General features: G+C 39.5%; 2 protein-coding genes across 3 annotated transcripts; one reads left to right on the forward strand and one right to left on the reverse strand.

The window, feature by feature from the left end:
- Positions 1-2,670: 2,670 nt before the first annotated feature.
- LOC146572048 (uncharacterized) lies at positions 2,671-4,375 on the reverse strand. Its single transcript, XM_085278439.1, has 3 exons — positions 4,167-4,375; positions 3,441-3,577; positions 2,671-3,232 (listed from the first exon to the last, which is right to left on the reverse strand). The coding sequence occupies exons 1-3, from the start codon at positions 4,373-4,375 to the stop codon at positions 2,772-2,774; spliced, it is 807 nt and encodes a 268-aa protein (XP_085134565.1). The 3' UTR covers positions 2,671-2,771.
- Positions 4,376-7,205: 2,830 nt separating this feature from the next.
- On the forward strand, positions 7,206-10,462 carry LOC146572049 (uncharacterized). 2 transcript variants are annotated; one of them, XR_014892890.1, is made up of 3 exons: positions 7,206-7,393; positions 8,848-10,156; positions 10,387-10,462. XR_014892890.1 is itself a non-coding variant. In XM_085278571.1 (2 exons), exons 1-2 carry the CDS (start codon positions 7,342-7,344, stop codon positions 9,882-9,884), a joined length of 1,089 nt encoding a protein of 362 aa, XP_085134697.1. In that variant the 5' UTR covers positions 7,206-7,341; the 3' UTR covers positions 9,885-10,326. The 2 variants fall into 2 exon arrangements, 1 of the variants encoding a protein (XP_085134697.1); XM_085278571.1 differs by lacking the exon at positions 10,387-10,462 and having other exon boundaries at positions 8,848-10,326.
- Positions 10,463-14,738: the final 4,276 nt, after the last annotated feature.

The following is a 14,738-nucleotide window of genomic DNA, read 5'->3' on the forward strand; positions in this document are numbered from 1 at the left end:
CTTCTGTTTAACATTTATCCAGGCGCCCCCTCACTGTACCTCTACAGAAACCAAGGGAGAGAGACAGACACACAAAGATTTCCACTTGAATCTTGATCTCAAAATAGAAAAAGTTTTATCACAAAATAATTACAAGAGCTCAGCCAGGTGAGATATAGCAGAACCATCAATTCAGAGTCTGACAGTAAGGGTGAAGACGAGCCTGACTGTTGGTCTGCTCCAAAACAAGCCCATAAGCAAGCTTTGAAATAATATGTTACAAAATTGTGAAACTGCGACATGAAATTTGATTTGAAAATGAAATTCATCCTGATCAGGAGCTGTTATGATCTAAATGGTGTTCTAGATCCAGTAAGCATTCATTCAACTTGTCTGCAGCAAAATTAAAAATAAGTTACCACATGTTGTTTTTTAAATTGGTAAATAATTGATAAAATGTTAAAAGTACTGGTTGTGTTTGACCTCATCACCAGGATGAGTTGGAAATACCTCAAATTCCCTCAGGTGGCCTTTTGCTGGTTGGATTGCCACTACAGTCTGTAAACTGTGGAGGTAATTTTGTGAGCTCATTGGATGAGCAGTTTCTGAAATACTCAGACCAGCCCATCTGGCACCAACAACCACGCAATCTCTTTCCCCCATTCTGATACTTGCTTTGACCTTCAGCAGGTCATCATGAACATGTCTGTATGCTAAAATACTTTAATTTGCTGACGTCTGATTGGTTCACTAGACATTTGTGTTTAACGAGCAGGTGAACAGGTGTACCTGGCAAAGTGTGTGTAACCCTCAGTGTTACTGACATGTTCCACACTGATGCACAACAATACTCTGTGCCCCACACTGTTTTATTAAGTATGTCTAATCACTGTGGACATTACATGTACCTTCTTAGAGGAGAGGTCAAAGGTCAGTTACGTTTATAGGTTCCTGCTATATGTTGTGACATATACACAGCACAGTTGTAGGAATGATAGTTTCTAGATTAAGTTGATAAAGTTGACCTCGAAGACCACAAGTTTGAATGGATTGTTAACATGACCCCACTCTACAGCACTGCAACATTTTAACATGAGTTATTTAAGACTTTCCAGGTATCCTGGTTACAGAAAAAGATTGATGAGCAGAAAAAAAGAAACAAACTTTAATTGTTTCTGATTAGAAGCTGTACAATCCGGACTGACTTTAACAAATGTGCTATAGGCTCAGCTGGAAAATAGTGAGCTTTACAAGACTGATTTTGTTCCAAAGGCTTTCACAGACCTCAACCAATCCTAAGGCTAATTAGCACGGCTAGAATTTTAAAAACATTTGTTAAATGTTGTCATTGCTAACATATACCTGTTTTAGAGCATGCTGAGTAGCGAGAATGCAAAGTTATTGTTACCTCTAAAAAAAAATGTGAAGATGTGATATTAGCATGTACGGAGCCCCTCTGATGACATGGTCCAAAAAATAAATAAATTGTGGCCACAAAATACTACTTCGTGGCCACGAAATGGGTATAACGTGCGCACGAAATGCTTATTTGTGAGCACGAAACACTTGACCAATAACCGTGATCCTTCCCAGGCCCTTGCAGTTGGTTGACAATAGAATCTATCCCAACGTCCGGGTCGTACTTACGTCTGCAATGCAACTGGGCTCTTAATATCCTGTTTAACTGTCTCTCCATAATAATGGTTCCTTTCAGTGCCAGGCTTTTCAAAATGCATGTGTAGCTCATTCCCAGCCTAAAATTGTCAGGGATCTGGGTCTGAGGGACCTAGACCTATTATTGTGTATTGTTTACTCCACTGTAAATAAACGCATTTTGGGTCCTCCTTCCCCACACACCCAAGGTCTGCCACGCAGACCATGACAAAAATAAAACTCAATCATACTGTCTCTGGCCATGTTGTACAGGTTTAGCCTACTCTTATGCTTATGTCTCTACACAGCTGTCCAATGTATCAATATGATGTGCGCACGTCATCTATTTGTTGCCACAAATGCGTAATTCGTTGCCACGTTATACCCAATTCGTGCCCACAAATTAGCATTTCGTGCGCACGTTATTTCGTGCCCTCGAAATAGTATTTTGTGGCCACAAATAAGTATTTCGTGGGCACTTATACTATTTCGAGGGCAGGAAGTAGTATTTTGTCACCACAATCTATTAATTTTTTGGAGGATGTCATCAGAGGGGCTCCGTAAGCATGAGCTATATAGTATCTCCAAGAGAAAAGCGATCAGCTGATCATTGATCAGTTTCATGATTTAAGTAGCAACAGGAGAGAGAGGGAGAGAGAATGGGAGAAGAAGAGGCAGCTGGCCACGTAAAGACACAGAAGAACTCCAGCTTTGTGTATTTTTTTTCCATTCAAGCTGAAGTCCGGGACAAATCGGGTTCCTTTTCAATACGAGACGCGGCCGGTCCGCGGGTCTCTCCTCCTCCTTCCTCCCCTTTCCCTCATCCACCTGCTGTACTCAGAATTTGTACTCAAGTACAAGTACTGTTACACTGGTTAAATTGTACTCAATTACAAGTAAAAGTACTGGTGTTAAAAAAATACTTGAGTAAAAGTACAAAGTACTCTTCTCAAAAACTACTCAGAGTATTAATTACTTTTTAACAGACTGATGTTTTATTCTGTCGTCAATAGCAGGCATTCAACTCGATTCACCAGTATAAATATTTATGTTCAAAGCACATTTCTCAGATGAACAAGGTATAGAAAGGTAACTTGTTTTGTAAATAAATGTAGATATAAAAGAAGGAATTTTGTTTGTTAAAACAATGACAAATATGTTTCTGAACATGCGTAGAACCGTTTAAACTTTTCCCCATACACTGAACAACAGGCAGGTGAGTGTCTTAAACTCTTAGCATTTCTGTCACACTTGAACCTTTTGTTCAGTTTCAGCAAGAGCTGGTTTTCTAAATTAACAGAGGCAATCCAACTTGGTTTGGCTGTGAAGAGTAGACCAGCACAGCTAAAAAGTCGTTCACACGCAGCAGAAGCAGGCAGAGCTGTGTTCAGTTTAAGAGAGAGGTTTTTGATACCTGAGAAGGAGTGCAGCAGCTCCATGGTGTCTGTGGCACAAGCAAGGTAACCATCAAGCTCAACTGCACTTTGCAGCCTTCTGGAGATTGGTCTGGAGAAGAATTCATCTTCATCAGATGACTCTCTTTGCTGATCCTCACTCTCATGCTCTGTCGTTTCAAGATGTTGTTTGATGTATGTCAAGGCTGTAATTGTAAGTAGATAACACAATTTTGTTATTTAAATTTCAGTGATTATTCCTGAACACAAATTTAAAAACGGCAAATTCTCAAAAAGGATTGTTTAGTATTCAGGACAGACCATCAATAGCTTACAATGTATTAGGTGAAATACTCACTTAAGCATGTGTTCAAATGTAAAAATACACAAAAATGGGATCACATGAATCCTTACCAGCCTCTGTTACATCTGCTCTGTCAGTCCAGGAAGTCTTGAACTTGGGTAAGAGGACTGCAGCTGCAGCCAACTCTGGATCCTCCATCATCGCTCCAAAATGCTTTTGAAGGCCATTTTGCAGGGCTCTGATAAGATAAGATAAGATAAGATAAGATAAGATAAGATAAGATAAGATAAGATAACCTTTATTAGTCCCACATGTGGGAAATTTGTTTTGTCACAGCAGGAAGTGGACAGTGCAAAAGTTATGACGCAAAAATTAGAATACAATAAGAATAAATACAGTACACAGCTGTACAGAATAGAATAAAATAATATACTATATACAGTAGAATAAAATAGAATAAAAATATACAATAAGATAAAAATAGAATACGAATGCTATATACAACTGAGTAAAATACAACGATGCCAGAAAAGATTATTGCACTTAGTGTTATTGCACATGTGTGGATGTGTGTGTTTGTTCAGTTAAAGTCTTTGTTGTGGAGTCTGACAGCAGTGGGGAGGAAAGACCTGCGAAATCTCTCCGTCCCACACCGTGGGTGCCGCAGTCTCCCACTGAAGGAGCTGCTCAGTGCTGTCACAGTCTGCTGCATGGGGTGGGAGACGTTGTCCAACAGGGATGACAGCTTAGCCGCCATTCTCCTGTCACTCACCACCTCCACTGGGTCCAGAGGGCATCCTAGAACAGAGCTGGCCCTTCGGATCACCCTGATGAGTGGCACACATGTCTTGCTTGATGTCTCCAGCCTGCTAAGTTTGGACAGTAGTTGTTGGATTACTGGCAGGAGCCATCCCATAAAGGAAGTGGACTCAGACTGAAGAATGTTTGAAGCTTTCACCAGTGGCTTCATGGTGGTACAGTACTCCCTAAGGAATGCAACTTCTGCAGGACTCAACCTGTAAGACACAACAACAAAACCCACCATGACTATAATAGGGATCTTCTGATTTAATATTAAGAGTCTGCTCACGTTTTTAACCATCCATTAAGGAAAATTCACAAAATTTGCAACCATATTGGTAGGTGTCCAATTTTACTCACATTTTCACCTTGAACTCCTCACAAATGCTCCTGATGGCATTTTCCCCCTTCTCATCAATGATGCGTATTATCCTTTCAATGGCAAGGTAGGTTGAATTCCATTGTGTTGCATTGGGACGAATGATCTGTAGTTCACACTTGTCCTCTACCACTTCATTAGCCAAATGAGTTTTGTTCCAAATGGCCTGGCATTTTGCAAAGCTTGCACGGGAGAGCCTCTTGTAGGTTTCATTCATGCTCTCTGCTAGGGCAGCATCAGATGTTGCCACAAGGTTTAGCAGGTGACATGCACATCGCTGATGAGGCGGGAGTTGATACTCCAAACCAGAGTCTTCATCAAGAATTGCACTTGCCTCATGGTAGTCAATATGGTCAGTCAGGTCAATAGTTTCTGGGTCTGCTTCATCTTCAGCTTCATCTGCATCATTTTGTGCCCCAAACATGTGGAAGGCCTTGACAAAGTTGGATCCACTATCAGTTGTGGTTCTTACAACTTTGCCTCTAATCTTGTATTGGCAATGGATATCATCAAGCGCACCAGCAAGCATGTCAAATGTGTGAGACCCTCTCAATCTTTTGCATGCTGGTGCTGCAGATCTTCTTTCCAGGGACTCTTCCTCCAATGGCATGTGACTCCAAGGTAACTTTTCTGATGAGCTGACCAACAATCAGTAGTGGTAGCAACCAATTTGACTTTATCCAATGCTGCAACCAAAGTCATCTTCATGTGATCAGCAGCTTCACAGATTCTGGCACGGACAGTGGGTCTGGAGATGACTTTGGCTTGAGGTTGTAATGTGGTAACCAATTCTTTGAAAGATGGCTGTTCTACCACTGCAAATGGCTGTAGACCCTCACATATGAAATTGATGACAAGCATGTCAACAGTTGCTTGTGGAACATGTTTGTTTGCAGCTCTCAACATCAGGTCTGGTAACTTGGCTTGTGTATTTGCTGAGAGCTTGTTTGGTGTGGCTGTGGTCTTTCGCTGACGAGATGTTGATGCCACAGTGATATTGTACTGCTCAATCTTCGATGGATGTTTCCTCTGTAGAGATAAATATTATCATACGTCAGGTTCATACATTACTTCATAACATCACTGTGATTAACACTACAGGAAAACACATTTTTAAAACATCATTCAACTAGACATGAGCTAATCTTTGATTGTTTAGCATAGTATAAAAGAGTGGTGAATTTGGTCAAATCTTGCAGATATATTGCTGTATTTATTTACAAATGTAAACCAATTTTGAACGATCATTGCAAAAAACATGAATTTCTGTATACATTCTAAGTTCTGTAATCTGTATACTATCTGTAAAAAGAGTATCGACCAATGTATCAGTATCTAAATTTTTAACTCCTTTTTATCAGTATCACCCTAAAGTTTTCAATATTAGTCGGGTTCTAAAAATACTAAGAGAGCAAAATATGTGTATATAGCAAATGTAATTTAAGAAAAGGGATCACATACACAAAAATGCTGCCCATACAGCTAACAAATAAAAACAATCCACATTATGTTCTTTAAAAAAAAAATCATATTGGGAAACATATAACCCTACTGATTAAGAGCCATGTCACTATGATAGACCTATATCAGGCCAATGATCCTGATCAACTGATCTATCGGGCTCTGATACATGTCAGCTGAGAGCTGGAAGATTAATTTGAGATGCAGCTCAGCACTGTGTTCAAATTTTGTTTTTGTTTTTTATATAGGCCAGCTGATTGTAGGCCTGTGAGTTTTAAATGACTACAAATTTAATTTATTGTAATGACGGTGGTTATCCAAATAATAAGCTAAAACATTCCTACGAATTTAGCTCAATTATGCACACACACGCACATTAGCTAGCTCCGTCTTATTTTAATATCAGGCTAACCAATGGCGGTGACAATATCTTAGCCAAACTAATAACCTTAACACACATGAAAAATAAGAAGGCAATATTGTACACGTATAGTTGTAAAACCTCTTACCTCAATGTGTTTTTTTAAGATTAGACGCTGAAGTCTTGTAAGCTGAAATGACTGTAGAGGTCAAACAAAGTTTGCACTGCATCTGGACGCTGTCTCCTTTTCTCCCTCTGCACATGAAAAATTCCTCCAGGTATGGCCACGGGCACGCGTCCTCCGTCTTTTCTACGTCGTTTTCATGGTTGACAGTGTTGTCCTCTGTCTCCATTTTGGCTTCTTTGTCTCCAAATCTTCCGTCTATAAAGTAGTTTGTACTCCACCATGTAGCACCTCCAGACACCTGTGCCTGCTGCTGCAGCAGAGTTTATCTTTGCTTATGTCTTAAATTGGCCGGTCGGGATTGCACGGCCTTATTGGCTGCAAAAATGCAGACGAAAGGTTTGAATATTAATTCAAATTGTGGGCGTACTCAGTAGTACTCAGTAGATTACATGGTGTAAGTTGTACTCAAGTATGAGTAAAATTACACACTTGAAAAATTACTCATAAAAGTACAAGTACCCAAAAAAATCTACTTAATTACAGTAACGTGAGTATTTGTAATTCATTACTTCCACCCTGACAGTAAATGACCATAAATTAACTGTAATTACACTGTGGTGAGCTCCATTCCTATAGTTCTATCCCGTGCACGTGTACACGTTGACAACCGTAACCATGGCCGCCGAGGGTATATAAATGCTGCACAAGGTTCCAAACGTCCGTTTACACTTGCTCGTGGACTTGTTTCGACCTGCTCCAACCTCAGCCTGTGGAAAGCTAAGTTTTGCAAACCATTTTACTAAAAGCGGATATAACTTGAACGCATAACAAGTACTTCATCTGTGGATCGTTTGTACTTGTTTTTGTTTTTCAAGTTTGAAGATGGCTCGCCGTGGACCCGGACTCCCCGACTGTCACCTGGACTTCGCTGCAGGTAAGTGTGAAAATTTCTTTAAATGTAAATTACTGTAATAATTTAACAAGTTCCAGTGTGAATATCAAGTTTTAATGTGATCAAATATGTGTATTCAAGATTGTTTCCCGTAAATTGTTTGTATGTTTTAAATTTTCCGGGAGAGGTGTAGAAATTATTAACGACTGATGTATGAATATGAAAAAAAGGTGTTACTTTGATTTGAAGGCTTCAAATTTGACACTTTTCTTTAAAATGAAATGGTTAAAAATAGCTTAATGGACTAAAATTTGTAAAATGCCCAAAAATCAGTTTCTGTGGTAACGGCATCTTCAAGATGTCATGGCCTCAGAACACGCAGGCGTAAACACACAGATCCAGGTCCCCTCCTGACATCCTTTTCTTCTCCGGATCAAAGGCTTTATTGACATAAACTATATTTTTTCTCTGCTGCAAAACACAAAGATAAAAAAATACAAATAAAATAATATCAAAAGAATATGAAAACAGTAGTAATAATGGCATTAAGACCTATCTTCTGTTACGGTAATGCTTTTAACCTTATTAGATAGCAGAGAGAGATATTGTACACAGGGATATTTACACAGGGATAGCATGTTTACCACAGATTAGATGTATCTGTCCTTATGGCAGATACAGTCCTTGTGCACATTTCTAAAAATGTGGATTCTGAGTTAAGAGTTTCTGTTTGTTTGTTTGTTTGTTTGCTTGTTTGTTTGTTTGTTTTTCACTTGACCATCATTTTCAGACATACCTGCAGAGCTTTGTGTGTGCAATTCTTGCCAACTCTTGCCAAGAAGGTTGTGTTTTTATTTAAAAAAAAAAAAAAAAAAAAAAAAAAAAAAAAATATATATATATATATATATATATATATATATATATATATATATATATATATATATACATATATATATATATATTTAGGACATGCAATTGGTACATGTGGTCTAAATGTTACATTATGGTTTGCATCCACATATTTAACCTATGAGCTTTTTTCAAAATGTGTGACATCGTGAATTGTAAATAAAACAGGAGAATGAGCTGCATGGTTAGTTATAAATGTACTGTAGTATATTTATATAATAAGTTACTCATGTCCGGCTATTTACAAATCAATACCTATTATCCATTACCTATTCCAACATAGTGTTTGCATAAAGGCTTACAAGGAACAAATAAAACAAATTGAATGTACACAAAATACAGTGTCATATATAGTGTCAATATAGTGTCACCTTAAAAGTACACAGAGTGAGCTGCCTTGGTGGAGGTTTGGTGGTCTTCTATTAAAAAACTTCACTTAAAGATTGAACAAGTAGAAGTGTCATTCAGTCTGACATAAAATGCTTTTCTCTCATCCTCTGCTCAAACTAACAGATGTAGGTCTGTTGCTTTAACACTGGGTGTCTATTACATTCCTAATGTTATTTTAAAAATTGTTTCCTCACAGGGCGTCTTGACTATGTGGTTGAACGCCCTGCAGAAGAAGGCCTTCCTGAAGTCATCAGGATCCTGGATGACAGTCTCCAGAGCACCACCTCTTCTGGTGAAGCTCAGGACACTGATACCCAGCGTATCAGCGAAGGTGAGTATGGTGAGTATTTTATCCCTCTCTCACCCTCACCCTCTTCTGATGAAGCACCAGATGCTGATGTCGGTGAACAGCAAGGTGAGTATGGTGAGTACCCCCCCTACCTACCTGTAGACGATGAAGAGTTTAGTGAACAGACTGACAATTCATCTGACTGGAACGACTCAGAAGAGTGGGGGGATTGGCTTAGCGATGACTCTGGGTATGACACCATGGATGAGAGAGATGATTCCCCTCTCATCCGGGAGCACCCTCCAGAGCCGTTTTGGCACGATTGGCAACGTCCTATTGCTCCAGGTGCTGCCCCCATCGCCATGCCGCCTTTCGGCCAGGCCAATGCCCCACTCTTCCCTCGAGTTGTTGCCCCAGTTGGTGATCCGCCAGCTGCTCCTCCCTCAGCTGCTCCCTCAGCTGCTCCCTCTGCTGCTCCCTCTGCTGCTCCCTCTGCTGCTCCTCCCTCAGCTGCTCCCTCTGCTGCTCCTTCCTCAGCTGCTCCCTCTGCTGCTTCTTCCTCAGCTGCTCCTTCCTCAGTTGCTCTCTCTGCTGCTCCCTCTGCTGCTCCTTCCTCAGCTGCTCCCTCTGCTGCTCCTTCTTCAGCTGCTCCCTCTGCTGCTCCTTCCTCAGCTGCTCCCTCTGCTGCTCCTTCTTCAGCTGCTCCCTCTGCTGCTTCTTCCTCAGCTGCTCCCTCTGCTGCTTCTTCCTCAGCTGATCTCTCTGCTGCTCCTTCCTCAGAAAAGAGAAGCAGAGAAGACATCTGCACCGAAGAGGTAAGTGCAAAGAGGTGCAAGGTGAGTGACCAGTTTGATGCCCCTTCAACATCCTCAGGTAGTTTTGGAGTCAGACGTTTCTGGGAGAGGCCTTTTAGCCTTTCCATGGATGACAGTGACTCTGATTAGTTTATGTTAGAATGTGTTTTTAAACTTTGTTTTTACAGATATAAGAACATGTGACTCGCACATGTGAAATGTATTGCTTTTTTTGTTGATATGTGACATTAATATTAATATTACATTGTGAATTAAAGGTAGTTTTTTAGTTGTTATTACTTCCAGTTACGTCCAAGATGGAGCAAACACCCCACCCAGAAGACAGCCTTACCCCAACCAACCCGATGAGAAGGATGGATGACCAAGTGAAAAACGGGAGAGTGGTGCTGTGTTCCAACTATGTAAGTTATCACCTCACATTGACAACAAACTGTATTGAAGACAAAATTCTTCCAATAGTTGGTATAAATCATCATCCTATGTCAGCAGCACTGTAGGTTTAGCTTTATTTATATTTTTCATGTGTATACGTTGGGTTTAAAATTGCTTTTTAACAACATACTGCAGCTACCAACAATGAAAATGCTGTTTTGTGTTAAAATGACGTCTTTCTTGTGTTATTGCTTTGCAGGGCAGCTGAGAGTGGACAGAGCTGCACAGAGGACCAAAGATCCACTCTCAGCACTTCATACCTGACTGGCCACAGCACCAACCCTCCTCACCCTGGGTGAGGAGGGTCCTGACCCCGCCTGCACAGAGGGAGTTGTGAACATGCACTTCTGTGTTGGTGGGTTTAGGATCCTCCTCACACTCACACTGATGAAGACTGTCACTGGAAGATGTCTCCATTGCATCAGCAGGACGTAAGCATTTGTAAAATATTACAGTTTGTGATGTTTTGTACATATTTTTATTGCATCATTTAAAACTATGAGATATAAAATAAACCAATTTTCATAACATTTTCTGTGTATTTAGTGGTTTTCTTAATAGGTTATTTGGAACATCATTGCAACCTGTCAGCTTTTTATTGAGGATTTAGAAAGTTGCTGGTGGCCCGAGTGTGTAGAGTGGGGTGTTGTTTTTGTCACATGGTGAAAGTGACCTCATGGGGAGCAAAGAGAACAACTGAACAATTTGGGGATTCACAGACTTTCGTAATCGCTAAAAACAATTAATAAAAATTGTTCTGTGTGAACTAAAAGCTCAAATATAAACCATCCTGACACTGACACAAATGATCTGCTGTTTATAAGCAGGACAGTGTTTTCATGAGCCTGGATGAAGCTAATTTGCATGAGTTTAACCTGCTGGTCAAAAACTTGCATGACTCTGATATCACTCTAACTTTCTTCTGTTTATTTATTCATTTTTGCTAATTGTAGTAGATTAATATGTTCACCAACTGATTGTTGGCCTGAATGTTTGAATGTTTGCAGTTTCAGGTCCTACTGATCAGTTTTAAGTATTGTAGAAAGTGAGCAGCAATTGAATCAAGTCCTGGGATGAAATGGGACAAAAGGGTAATGTGACAGCCACATTAGTTCCCTTCCCTCGTTTAACAATGTGTAAGCAGACTGCTTTAACCTGCAATTTACTGCATGTTGTTAGGCTGCATGGTACATGCTAACTACCCGTGGTGATCGAAGGTTTTGAGGTCTTGCTTGAGCTACTGATGAAGTTTTATCAAAGCTTGTTAAGTTTCCCAACCACATTTTATCCTGATGGTCCAAGGCTTACATCTTTATGCTCACAGACGTACTTCTGTAATTAATCAGTGACCGATTTATTACTTTAAGTTACAGTGTGAGGGGCATTAATGAACATAAATCAGATTTAACTGGATTATGTGTTTAGGTCAAGAGACACAGACCTTCATCTTTAAGAGGCTCTTCTTGAATGTCTAATCACGATGTTTGTGTTTGTCTGCAGCATCACTGCAGCAGAGAGGGTATAACACAAGGCCACAGTCATGTGGTATTCTGTCCTGCTATTAAGTGAATAAAATACTGAAAAAAACATCTAGACACTAAATACAGTCACTGTCCACTTCATTAGTTACACCTGCCAGTACTGTTTTGGACCTTCTTTCACCTTCAGAACTGCCTTAATTCTTTGTGGCACAGATTCAACAAAGACCTGGAAACATTCCTCACAGATTTAGTTTCATATTGATATGATAGCATCACACAGTTGCTTCAGGTTTGTCGGCTGTGCATCCATGTTGCAAATCTTCTGATCCACCACATGCCAAAGATAATCTGCTGGATTGACATCCGTTATGAGTATACTGTGGTCATAAAACGATGGACATGGTCAGCAGCACAGCTCAGAGAGCTTGTACCTCTGGAAAGGCCACCTGAAGTTTTCACCAGCGAGTTAGAAAAGAACAGAGGGTTCCTCAAACAGTGTTTCCTAGTGTTTCATCAACAAAGTAGAACTTATTCTTCAGACTGTGCAAAATTTGCTTTCATGGTTATCCTGCTGCGAGGGTGAGCTCTGAGATGGGCCGAAGCCATGCTGAAACCAAACCCAAATTTCATTGCAAAGTGTTTATGACAAAGGATTTAGCTGATGCTGCGGGCAATAGGCTGTTTACCCTTAACCAAAGTGAGAGGAGGTTTAGCTCTTTATCTCACACCTCATCGTCCTTATGACTGCTCCATTGACTCGCTTACTGGTCCTCCTTCACCTTCCAGTAATCAGTATAATTTTTAAACCCAAATGGGTCGTTTCGGTTATTTGAAAATAGCATTTTCAGCAAACACACCAGGAGTCTTTCAGGCCCTAGTCAATGACATCCTTTGTGACTTCATCATCCACATTTTCTTTATTTCAACAATATTCTTAACTTCTCCCAGTTGTTTTATACCTGTCAAGTCCTTCTCAAATGTCTCCTAGAAAAAAACATCTCAATTTAAAAGGTGAGAAATGTGAATTTCATGTTGATTCAGTGTCATTCCTGGGCTTTATTGTTGAAAAAGGTCATTTAAGAGAACACTCAAAGTGGTTGAATGGGCAGTTCCCTCAAACAGGAAGCAGCTTCAACAATTGCTGTTTTGCTGACTTTTACTACCTTTTATGATTTCAGAAAAATAGCTCTATTGTTATCATATTCAAATTTTATTTGTCACACACACAACCATACACTGTATGACATGAGGTGAAATGCTTGTAGCTGTGCAATGCAATGCCCGACCATTAAATGACAGTGGTTTTACAGTATTTACAATTTACAGGTTATTACAAAATTTACAGATTTTACTTAGAAATTTACAGTAAAAATGTGCAAATAGCAGAAAGAGATTATAAATTATAGGACGTGTGCATGAAGAAAAACCAGAGTGCGTGTGGTGATGTGATGTGTGTGAGAGTCCAGTCCTACACCTGGTTCAGGGCCCGAATATCCACATTTTCTTTATTTCAACAATATTCTTAACTTCTCCCAGTTGTTTTATACCTGTCAAGTCCTTCTCAAATGTCTCCTAGAAAAAAACATCTCAATTTAAAAGGTGAGAAATGTATGGAAGCCCGTTTCCGCCACTAAAAAAAAAAAAAAAAAAGCTAGTATCCATAACTCGAAATTTCGAGTTATTTTCTCAAAATTTCGAGAAATATAACTCGAAATTTCGAGTTAGCTCTGCCAATCAAAAATATACGTGAATGCGGTCGCTTTCTTGTTACCCGGAAGCATATTACGCAGGACCGCGCACTCAAAAACGGATCCCAAAAAATTAAAGTATGTTTGCTGATAGTAACACCATGTGATTCAGCTAATAACACAGGGATTTCATCATTTGTGAAGCCAGGCTGAAAACACTCAGCAATCTGTGCATTCACGACTGGATGTAATACCGGTAGCTTAGCTGTAGCATTTGTAGCTGAGGGCTTCAGCTTCCGGGTAACATGGAAATGACGTCATTCACGTAGATTACTGATTGGCAGCACTAACTCGAAATTTCGAGTTGCTTTTCTCAAAATTTTGAGTTAATATGTCGAAATTTCGAGAAAATAACTCGAAATTTTGAGTTATGGATCCTTTTTTTTTTTTTTAGTGGCGGAAACGGGCTTCCATAGAATGTGAATTTCTTAGAGCAGATTTTAAATAAATGGAGACAAAAGAGGCTGGCTGAAGTGAATAACTAAATCACTTTGGAGGTCACACTCTTGATGCGGTCTGTCTTCAGTGATCGAGGCCTGTGCCTTGTTGAACCTCTGTGCACATCTGTCTGTGGAGGCGGGATCAGGGAAAAGAAGTTGCTACATGAAATTAGGATCTTCAGCTGGACTAATGCTGAGTGTAGCTGAATGTATGGGCATCTTTCAGGACTGTACAAATCCACAAATATGGATTATTTATAAACAGCTTAGTGTTTATACATAAAGGAACCAAAAGTTCACATCTATAGCTTTAAATTTGGACAAATCTGTCAACACAACCATCATGAATAGAATAAAATACAAACAAACACTGAAACTAATGAAAAATTATACATGATATATGAACTGTGGAACCTAACTGAAAAATAAAATTCAGAATAAACAAACTCACACATTATATGAAAGGTATAAACTGATTTGCAGGCTCACTATGCTGCACTGCCCCCGTGTGGTCACAACGAAACACAACAGCTTCTCATTTTCTTTTCCTCACTAGGCGCTGCTGAAAGTGTAATTTGAATTATCCCTTCACTAAAAACAAAAAACTAAAATACAAATAATCACATTTCATCATTCTTAATGATCTCATTATCAGTTTCTATTATCCATCTACATTCTTACTGACTCGTCTCACATCCACCCTCTCTACTCAGCATCCTCCAGTTTTTATTTTTCTTTCCTTCCAGAAGAATCAGTCAATATAATCTGTCATCACCAATAAAATCCTGAAAGTTTATATAAGAAGGACTTAGAAAATATCTTGTGTAGTATTTTGCAAGACAATCCAGCAGTTTTTAAATGATGAATTCATTTATTAATGGA

Source organism: Mchenga conophoros, linkage group LG6 (assembly GCF_057382185.1).
Source record: "Mchenga conophoros isolate Kocher_MC1m ecotype Shallow Benthic linkage group LG6, M_conophoros_male_GT1.1, whole genome shotgun sequence".
Taxonomy (NCBI): Eukaryota; Metazoa; Chordata; class Actinopteri; order Cichliformes; family Cichlidae; genus Mchenga; species Mchenga conophoros.